Consider the following 10,614-nt stretch of genomic DNA (forward strand, 5'->3'; position numbering starts at 1 on the left):
TCCGACCCGCTCTCGCGATGAGCAAGTCGGCTCCTGCCGACGGCGGTTTCGTGAGTTTGAGGAGCTGCTGCCACCCTGAGTCATTGCCACACCTGGCTGCGGCGAGAGGTGTTGGAGTCAGCCCGTGGCACAGACGTAACAGGCGGCCGTGCCTCAGCAGTTTATTTAATAAACTAGTGGTTTTGTGTTGGGTTTTTTTTTCCTTTTTTAAGTATTTTACAGCATAAGGTGATAGGGAAGCCTGGCTCGGAGAACAGCGTGGGCTTGGGCGTTTTATGTAGTGCTCGTAGCATTTTGGAAAATTATCTTCTGTGTACTAAATATCTGAGTCATCCCCGGGAGAGACCTACATCCACATTTAAATGTTACCATGTACTTGTCCTTAGCCGCAGCTTATAAGGAAAGCAGTCATGTAAATTACCAGGAAGAAGCTCACGCTGCTGACTGTTCCTCTTCTCTCTCTGGGCTTTGGAAACTTCAGTGAAAACCATAAGGGGTTTTTATCCTCTTTAAGTTATTCCACCTTTTCAACTAATTAAACTTATGATCAATCCGAGGTTGGTCTGTGACCGCCTTGCCGTGGTCTGGCTGCGAGGCGGTGGGAGCGGAGCAGGGGAGGCTGGCGGGAAGAGCTGGGGTCAGCACCGCACAATCCTCATGCAGCCTTTTCTAGCAAAGCCCATTTCCTGGAAACCGAGCAGGACTCGCGCGCTGGTGTGTTTGGACGCGGTTACAAAGGTCAATATTTGCCAGAAAGATCCCCTGCTGTCACATTATCTGTGAGCTCACGCGAGGAGAAACTTTGCTGTGCAGAAATTCCAACTCACTCGGCATGAGGGGACCCGGGTCGGGGGCAGACCGCCAACTGCGGCAGCAGGGAGAGCCGGGGAGAGGTCTAGCACCGCCGATAAACAGCCTGCAAACGGCACCGGTGCCCAACACGTCACCTGCCTGGAAAGCTCCCAAAGGGACGCTCCGACCTGCCTGCGCTGGGCTGTAAGACACTGACACCCAAACGCACACCGAGCCACCGCCAGGTCAAAACCACCTCGGCAGAGCGAGATAACAACACGTGGGTGCTCACGAGACATCCTGGAAGAGCAAGTCGCGCTGGTAGCACCGAGCTGGAGAGCTGCCGGATGGCACAGGGCATCACCTACCTTCCCCAGACCCTCGGTCCTGGTTGCGCCGGCCGACGGCTGGGGGAGCCTGGCAGCGCAGAGCTCGTCTGACACAGGCTGGGCGATCCCCCGTTGTTTAATCATCCTCTCCTGCTCCGGCGAGCTGAGGTCTGTGGCCCCCGCCGCAATCTGGCACGGCGCACGGGTGACAGACGCCCATCGTCTCCCCTCCGAGGAGGGGTCGGACATGGCCGACCCACGCTCAGTGCCGGGAGGGCCGCGGGGGCTCAGCAAGGCATCGCTTCTCAGGAGGAGGGGAAGGAGCCGGGCGGCTCTCCTCAGCCTCGCACCACCTGCACGTGGGGGTGTCTGGCCCCTTGGAGTCACAGCGGCGGGACCTAAGCGCTTGCAAACCTCTGGGTGGGAGCAGGCCTACAAAAGCAGCCGCTGCGTTTGCTTTATCTGAATGGACAAAGGATCTGTGCAGGCTGACGTCCAGATGGGACAGAGCACTCAGGATGTCAAATAAAACCCCCAAAACAACAAACCCCCCCCCCACACACACACACACACCCCCCTCCAGCAATGCAGAGCATCGAGAGCCGGCGGCGGGGACAAGCCGTAATAGGGGGAAAAACCACTTGTATTTATTTATTCTTAAGATCACTGCCCAGTCTGTTTATCAGCCGCTGGGCTCTGGCATCGCTCAGCGTGTTACCATGGGAGGATGAGAACAGGACTGAGCACGGCTGAGCCACAGCTGCTCTGCTTTAACCTCTGCCAGTGCCTGCTCAGACCTGGACTCCCATCGAGCCCCCAGCCACGTCGCAGCCACGAGAAGCCGCCGGTGAGCAGCCGCAGCTCAGCCAGGAGCCCGGGGACCCGGAGCTGGCTGCCTTTTGGCTCGCTGCGGGGCTGATGTAAGACTCCGGCCCACACCCCAGATTCTGCCTTGCTGGTGAGGAGGGCCACAAGTTCCAAGGGCAACACGAGGTGTCCTGAGACCCCGAGCTCAGCCAGTGCCCCACGGGCACTTCCATCTCAGGACTGAGGTCTTTTATCACAAAAAATACACAGAAAAGGCACCTCTTTCTCTGGAAAAATTACCCAACTGAGCCAGCATCCAAGATAACAATTATCAGCTTCTTGCCAGTACTACCCTCATTTTCCCTCCCTCTCCCCGACTCTCACGGTAAAGACGTATTTCAAGAAGCCAGGGTGGTGTGGACAGAGAACGGGAGGCAGTTCCTACACTAACAACCCTCCGTTCCTGTTCTCCTTCAGGCCAGGGACACCGAATCCCCAGCGCTGAGTCAGGACTAACTGCAATGCAGCAGGGCAGGAATCCCTCGAGGAGCCGCGGCCAACGCCGGAGGCTCCGGCTGCTCCAGCCTTTGACCCATCAGCAGTGGGTGTCCTACCTCGCACTCTGCCTTGGAGAAAAGCGCCGCTGCAGCAGTACTTCGTTTCTCGCAGTACTCCGATGGAAACCCTCCTCGTCTCCTGCCCTAGCTGCTCTTGGACCGTGCCATCGGCACTTTGCTACTGCCAAGGGACTCTGAGTAAGTCACGCTTGGGGACTGAGCGGAAGCTCGCTGGAATAAAGCAGCTCAGCAGGGCAGAGGTTAGACCTGGTGATAATTGAGCATTGGCAAGGGGAGTTACGGTCCCTTGTGCAGCCTCCTTTGTAGGATTTCAAGGCCAGGCTTGACAAGGCTGCGGGGGGATTGCCAGGATGAGTCCTGGCTTAACGCAGAGGTGCAAGCGAGGGGTCCCCTCTGCTGCTTTCCGGCCATTTGCTTCTCTTTGTCCCTGGCTGAACTGACCCAGGGCAATGTCAGGATCACTGAACTGCTTCATCCCCAGAGCCCAAAACCGGGGTGAGACGGTTGCAAGTCTGGGATCGCCAGCTGCAAGTCTGCAGAGCCAGGCAGGTGCAAGCAGACGTCCAGGGACTCCGGAGCTCTGGAGCAGCGAGGAGGAGCGGAAAGGCAAGTGCTGCCCCCCAGGATCAGCCCCGTTCATCCAGCCCCCGTGGATGAACAACTTGTCAATGCAGCAGGAAGAGCCCGGGACATGTCTGTGGGCAGCAAGGGGAGGTTAAAATCCCCTCTTGTACCCGGTTATGTCAGCCTTCCTCGCACGGGGGAAGTGTGGGGCCACTTCCACATAGCACATGTTTCAGAGTGCTTTTAACAGCTCCTAGCTGGGGGGAAATATTCCGCTTTTGAACCACAAATTCCTGGCAACTACTCAGCTAAAAAAGAGCTATAAAAAAGCCAAACTCATTCAGGGCAGATGTAGGCTATGTGTCATCATTGCTACGGGCTGGAAAATGCCCGAGAGGGTCACCCTTGTTGACTTCCCTAAGTGACATCTGCAAGGCTTAAAAAAAACCCCGCCTGCAGTCAGCACAAGTGCCCCAAGGCACGGCTCTTGGCTGACCAAGCGCCTCTTCGCTTGCCGCAGCATCAGGTCGGGTCTGGGGACAGACCCGGGGCTCAGGGTGACACGGTTGGGTTGACCCAAGAGATGTGAGCTTCACCCTGGCCGCGCTGGCGGCAAATCCCAACGCCGAGAGGCTACATCCCGCTCACACGCAGCCTTGCCGTGGCTCACGGAGGCTGGTTTCGGTGTGCTGTTGTGTCATGTAGGTGGCCGGGGGTGTGTGATCACGGGGTGAAGCACGTGCAAAAAAGCAGGCAAGGGTAAGCAGAGTCGGAAGATGATGGTCTGGGACTCGCAACACCACCTCTCTCCTCCAAATGAGACTAGGAAAGGACTCTGGTGACAGAGAATTGTATAATAAAATAACTTCTTTGGTTTCTTTCTTTAGAAAACGTCTCTCACACATGGTATAAAAACAGGTAGTTTAGAAATAAATTTAAAGCTGGCTGTACCAGTGACTCCAGGGGCATCCCACACCCAACGTGTGTCTCAGCAGTAAACTCCTTTCTCAAAACAAAGCATGACAAACAAATGCAAATGAATCCTTTGTGGGAAATACTATTAAATAACTAAAAAAACCCCACAACAACAACAAACCCACACAGTTTAAAACAAAGCCAGACAGTTGTCTAAAAAGGGGGAGCTGGGTTCTTCCCCAGAAAAAATGACCCTGGCCGCACGTTTCTCTTCTGATAAAATATTGACCCTTGCCGAGTGCTGGAAAATCCGCGGCCAGCACCCAGGGAGCTCCCAGCCCGGCCGCTGGCGCAGGGATGCTGCCGCTCACCGCATCCCGTCCCGGAGGCAGCGATACAACCGCGCGCAGAGCAGGACCCGCCGCAGCTGGCACAGCACGCTTCAGCTCTGACCCGTCACTCATCTCTACGCTGCATTTCAAGTTAGGTTTGGAAAGATTAATAAATTAATGAAGCCACAGAAGAAAAACAAAACAAAACAAAAGAAAAACCACCCGAAAAGTTCAGTTCATTTTCTCAATACAGGAGGAAGCGCTCGCGGACCTTCTCCTCGACGGAGTGCAGCTTGGCGGCTCGCAGCGCATCCAGCAGCTCCTTGGTGACCTCGTAGTGTCCCTCTTTCAGGTGGGTGAGGAAAGCCCTGAACTTCTCCTGGATGGCTGCCCTGGTCCCCGGCGCCTGCTTCCTCGGGGAGCGCTCCAGGATTTGCTGCAGGCGCTTCAGCTTTCTGATGGGGATGTTCTGGTATGCCACAAAATCTATCATGGCTTGCTCACAGTCGTCGTCTCCTAGAGCTGGTGGAAGAAAACCGCCCGGAGGTTAACCTCTCCGTGGACATCTGCCCAGAGAGGCGGTGGCTGCCCCATCCCTGGAAACATTCAAGGCCAGGCTGGACGGGGCTCTGGGCAACCTGATCTAGTGGAAGATGTCCCTGCCCGCGGCAGGGGGGTTGGACTCATGGACCATTCCATGAGTCTATGATATCATCCTCACCTGGGCACTGCTCCCCAGCCACGGCTCGGACCAGGGGTCCCAGCCCAGTGAGCCCCGCCGGGAAACCTGCCCCTCACGACCCATCTTCCAGATTCGGGAGGGTATTTTAGCTCACGCGGCCACGTACATCCATGAACACGAGCTGGGGACCGCCTGCCCAGCTCTGCCCATGCGGGCGGGCGCCCAGGCAGAGGGCGAGCCCCAGCCCGAGGATGCAGCAGCGTCTGGCTTCCAGCGGGCTCACCCTTTGCCTAAGTCAAGGGGGAAGAGGGAGGATGGCCGGCTCGCGCCGCCGGCAGGTACGCAGTGGAACAAACAGGTCAGAATAAGCATTTTGCAAGTGGCAAAAGTGGGGTTGGAAGGAAGAAGAAGGAGGAAAGCACCACGTACGGCACCATGAACTGGCCAAGGCCCATCTCTGCCAGCCAGCTGCCCTGGAAGGCGGGGAAGGCTGCATTTCCCAGCAGCAGCCCTTCCTATACAGGGCAGTTAGAAAACAATGTGTAAAAGTTCCTGTAATTTTGAAAAAAGTAAATATACCTTTTCCCATGGCTCCTCCCTGCTGGGGAATAGGGGAAGAGGGAAACTCCAGAAAAACTGAAATAATCGCAGTAAGTATTTACACGTTATTTTTCCTGAAAGTTTCTATTTTCCCATGCACATTCTTACATCTCGGGACAGGACAAGCCCCAAGCGCAGCCCTGATCAGGGCTGCTGGAGCGTGTCCGGCATAAGGGATGAAATCATAAAGAATTTTCAAGAGATCAAGGCCAAACGATTACTCGGTCAAGAAAAGACTTTTGTGCCATTGTAAACGGGGTACGGTTTCGCTGGTTATAGTGGGGTGGGTCGGGCTCCCTTGCCCAGACTCTGCCTCTCCTGCAAGCTCGGGGTTTATACTGAATTGCTCCTGCAATTGCCGTTGCAGCAGGGAGGAAGGCAGGAGCCCACGTGCCTCCCCAGTGAAATCACGACAAACTAGAGTTAAAAATACCCCTCGGCTCCCATTGCTCACGGGTCTCCGCTCGCTCTATAAATAGCCGAAAGGCCGTTCTGGCCACGGGTGCCGTTGCCTAACAAGCCGCAGCACACATGCTGCTGACGCCGCTCTCACCTGACCGCCCCCCCCCCCCCCCCGGGACCGCATCCCGCTGACGACAGAGCTTTCCGTCTCCTCTCTCCGGCGGGATCACGCTCCTGGCAAGGAGCTTGTGACATGAGTCAGGCTTCGTAAGGAGAAATGCCCCACGCTGGCTGTGCCAGGAGAGGATGGAAAGGCAAGAGCTCCTCTCGCACGCTGCTGGGGGGAACAGCCTCCTTGCTGTGTCACCAGGGAGGAGAAGCTCTTATTGAAGCTCAAGCTTCGTCTTGATGGAAGAAATTAATTTTTTTGCCGTGAGAAGAGTCAATCGCTGGGACAACCTCCCCAGGGACGCAGTGGAGTCCCCGTCGCTGGAGGTTTTCAGGACGTGGCTGGACAGGGTGCCGGGTAATCTCATCCAGGCTCCCTTCCCCATGAAAGGTTGGGCCGATGAACTTTCAAAGTCCCTTCCAGCCTGGGCTGTTCTATGGCTCTACGATTAATTATTTATTTATTTTTTGGGGGGAAGTCCAAGGGTGCAGGTTCACTGGCACCCAGATCAGTCACCTTGAATTTGTCTCCCGTGTATCTTGGCTGGATGCCCAGGTGAGAGCGGGTGGTTCGGAATGGCTGCCTGCCTCACCTCAACTGACATCAGGCCCCCGAGATGGTTTTCAGTCCCTTTTCTCATCCCCTAACTTGTTGGGGTGCATGTTACAAAGCACCCCCGGAGCCAGCCCATCGCTGTCCCCTGCTCCTTCACTCTGTGCTTCTGCCAAGAAAGGTTGGACCAGATGATCCTTGAGGTCCCTTCCAGCCTGGTATTCTATGATCCTATGTTCTGTGCCCGCTGGCGGCTCCTGCCCAACCTTCAGCCTCCGCCGAGGCTCAGCGCTATGTTTGCACTATCACGGTGACACAGTTGACACCACGTCTCTATTTTTTCACCTAACAGGTCAAAATCCACCCTATGTCAGCTCCAATGAACCTTGGACTCTGCTCCGTTCAACCTGCACGAGACAAGGTTGCGGCCGCAATAAAAGCTTCCTGGAAAATAGGCTGAAAGTCCGGGAGACGTGAGCGCAGGAGGCATGCCAGGAGCCGAGCTGGGTGGCACAGCCCTTCACACCACATCTGTTTGCATGACCGCCAGCCATCGGTTATCACTGCGAGCTATCAGGTCACAGCCGAACGGCTGCCAAAACTGTCCTCGTGTCCCGGCGTCCCCGGTTATCCCAGTCCCTGGTAAGAGCTGGCGGGACTTCACTGCCAGATCTTTGTCCTGGCTGAGCAGTGGCCGTTGCTTAAGCCCTGCACCCTGTCCCTGCCCTACATGACCGACCCTGGAGGGGAAGGACGGCAGACAGTCTATATTTTATCCATAATTACTATTAATTGTGGATCACTCCATGCTTTTACGAGCTATTTCTCCTCATTTTGCATCTAAGTAGAGAAAAGTCGCCAGAAAGTTCGCTCTCGCCCTGGCAGCTTCGTGGTCCCGGCATCCCCCCTCCGCCCGCAGAGCCGCGGCTCACCTGGTCCCTGCGTGCTGTTGCTTCTCCCCAGTCTGCAGGAGGTGCAGAGGGTGTCGTGATACTGGTTGCCCTGCACGTTGGTCACCTTCCCCTGCTGCTCGCAGTCCTGGTGCGGCTGGGGGGGCTTGGTGCTGGAGTTGGAGGAAAAAAAAATTGGTGCTGGAGTTGGGGGAAAAGAAGAAGCCGCGGGGGCAGGCACGGCACTGGGTGTTCTCGAAGGGGGTACCTGCGCGCGGGGAGGCAAGGGGACCGTCCGCCCCCCCCCCCCCAGCCACGCTCCTCCGCGGTGACGAGCTGGCAAGGGGCTGGCGCTGGGGCCGATGCCGGCAGGGCAAGGAGTGCCAGACACCAATTCGAGCACGAGGGTGATGGTTTGGAAATGATCGCTGCTTGCAACTCCCCTGGGAAGCGTGCACCCACTTGTAAGGCAAACAGCAACGCTTTCCCCAGTCATCTCCCAAACCAAAGCTTTTGGCACGTGCTGATAAATTGTCACCAGCCTCCGGACACCACCCTAACCCACCCAGATCTCATCTGCTACTGAAGAGGGCCACCTCCTGGGTAGGAGACACCAGCTGGGACAATGGGTGAGCTGAGTGCCAGACCAGCCCTTTGATTCACAGCAGAGTCAGGAAGCTCCTGGGCAAGTGAAAGTAAAAGTCGCTGAGAAGGTGAAAGCTCTGCTCGCTTCTGCAGCGCTGCAGTTTCCCACCCAGGCTCCGGGCCAGACCCGCTGCTGTTTCACAGGCACGGTGCCACGTGAGCGAGATCGCACCACAGGGTGTCTTGCACATTCCTTGGGAGAAGAAGGAGCGGCCCTGACGGGAGCAAATATCACACCCCTTTTCATCTCCTCTTCGCTTATCTAGTTAAAAGCAAGGTTTCTATCCTGTTGCAACCCACTTCAGGCCATCGCTTTGGCTTCACTGGGAGATGTCCTAGCCGGCTCAGCTGATGAACCCAACACCACCCGAGTCAATATTTGCACATGGGAAATCCACAAAAGCCCACGTCCCCGGAGGAACCGCACACAGATCAAAGCACCCGTCCAACCCCAAGGCCAGCGAGGTCTGCCCACGGCCCCGCAATCACAGGGTCCACGTCATCCCCGTCCAGACACAAGCGCTCACAGCCCCAGGGCTCTGCCCGCCCACGCTGGATATCTGGTCCTTGCTGTGGGGTTCAGATGTCTGGGCTGGGGTGCCATCATTCCCCACACAAGAAGCCATTTGTAAATAAATAATAATAACAACAAAAAATGAGCTTCTCCTCAAATGCCCCAGCTTGCTCACATGGCTCCTCAGTCCTACAGCCAACCCTCCAGCCAAATTTGATGTTTAATTTCAAAGGGTTTCCCCGCGTTGTTTGAAGACCTAATTCACCCTTGCTGCGTTACCGCATTTTATAACGGTCACGTCCTATAGAAAAATTAAACCCCAAACCTCAACCATAAGCATCAGCTGAAGACAACAGGCATTCCTCCTCTGGCCTGCAAGCCTGGAGCTCTTCTGTGCCGTGCACGGAAGGACTTCAAAAGCCTCCACACTTCAAAGCATCAAGCAAGATAATGCTGGTTTTGCTGATGCTGCCCAGGCTGTTTTATTATAACCAGCTGTAGTTTCCAGACAGAGCCCGGTCCTCGGTGATTCAGAGGAGAGTGAGAGGGAAACCTGCTCGCAGGCAACTTGTATTTTTAGAAAGTTTGCACACGTACAAATGGGGGCAACTAGGGGACCAGACAAATTTGTGCTGAGGAAACAACAGAAAAATAACCCCCCTAAAATCTCTCGTGACTTACATCTCACCAGGGGACGGAGTCTCGGACTCGTGAATCTCCCTCAGACGTGAATCGAAACAAGGCTGATTTTACTGCTTTGGAACCTGTCCATGTATCCATTTTGTGTTTTGAACACAGCCTCTCAAAATTGCTCAATAAAAACTGCAAAACCCAACCCCAGAGCTACACACATTCACCAGCCCTGCCCTTGTATCATTAGCAGCCCTTTTCGGTCCAGATAATTAGCGTTCCCTACTCCCTGGCTACCTGCCCGCAAGGAGAAGGGAGCTGACAGAGGAGCAGGAGCCGCTCGGACCTTTCCACCTGCCGAGAGTCCTGGCAGGGCGAGCTGCTGCTCCAGGGATGGGTGAATCACGGCCTGGCTCTGCCTGCTGCGGCAGGTGAAGCAGGCAACCAGGATTGCCGGGTCCCATCTAAGCGTGGCGCTGCGGGATCTCAAAGGCTTTCAAAGCGAAAGCGGGGGAAAACCCAAACAAACCGTTCCTTGGAAAAGAGGCCAGGAGCAGTTTCACACGCCAGCAAGGACAGCACTGCGCTGGTAAGCAAAAAGGGAGTAAAGTCAGGCTACGGGCAATCATCGGCTGCTTTCTCCTTGATTTTTAGCTCCAGCAGAGATTTCGGGATGACAAGAGCCTCGCAAGCTCGCACACCGCTGCCGCAGCCACCCGGCTAGGCTACTTACCCAGTTTGTCTACGCCGGAGCCCGGCGGACACTCGGAGTGCCTGATGCAGAACTCCATCTCCGAGTAGTAGCCCTCCTGGCACTGACAGACGCGGTTGTGGGTGGAATTGCACTGCTGCACCTCCACCTGCTTCTCCTCGCAGATGACGTTACAGTACCGGCACTTCTCCAGGTAGTTCCAGTACTGAGTGTAGTGCAAATCCGGGCAGGGTTCGCACACCGTCTGTCTGTCCCCGGTGCAGTGCTGTGCCACGAAGGTCCCCGGCGGGCACTGCTGGCAGGTGAGCTTCTTGTTTGTCACAGCATCTTTCCATTGGTAAGTGGGCTGGGCGCCGCAGCCGAGCTCAGCCAGGAAAAGGAGGAGAGGGGCAAACATCCACTACAGCAAAGACAGTGCAAAGAGCCCTTAGCTCGGCCTCTCGCAGAGGCAGAAGCAGCAAACACGGCTGCTGCGTTACAGCGTCCGTTACCGTCGTAGAT

General features: G+C 55.9%; 1 protein-coding gene across 1 annotated transcript in view; it reads right to left on the reverse strand.

The window, feature by feature from the left end:
* Positions 1–4,561: 4,561 nt before the first annotated feature.
* The window catches only part of TNFRSF6B (tumor necrosis factor receptor superfamily, member 6b, decoy), a 6,588-nt gene continuing 535 nt past the window's right edge, over positions 4,562–10,614 (reverse strand). The window contains exons 2-5 of the mRNA XM_009328431.1: positions 10,135–10,513; positions 7,838–7,880; positions 7,655–7,806; positions 4,562–4,839 (exon numbers count right to left, since the gene is read on the reverse strand). Coding sequence (XP_009326706.1) covers positions 4,562–4,839; positions 7,655–7,806; positions 7,838–7,880; positions 10,135–10,513 — 852 coding nt within the window. The remainder of the gene's footprint in view (positions 4,840–7,654; positions 7,807–7,837; positions 7,881–10,134; positions 10,514–10,614) is intronic.

This window comes from Pygoscelis adeliae, unplaced genomic scaffold, assembly GCF_000699105.1.
Source record: "Pygoscelis adeliae isolate BGI_AS28 unplaced genomic scaffold, ASM69910v1 Scaffold287, whole genome shotgun sequence".
In the NCBI taxonomy this organism is placed as follows: domain Eukaryota; kingdom Metazoa; phylum Chordata; class Aves; order Sphenisciformes; family Spheniscidae; genus Pygoscelis; species Pygoscelis adeliae.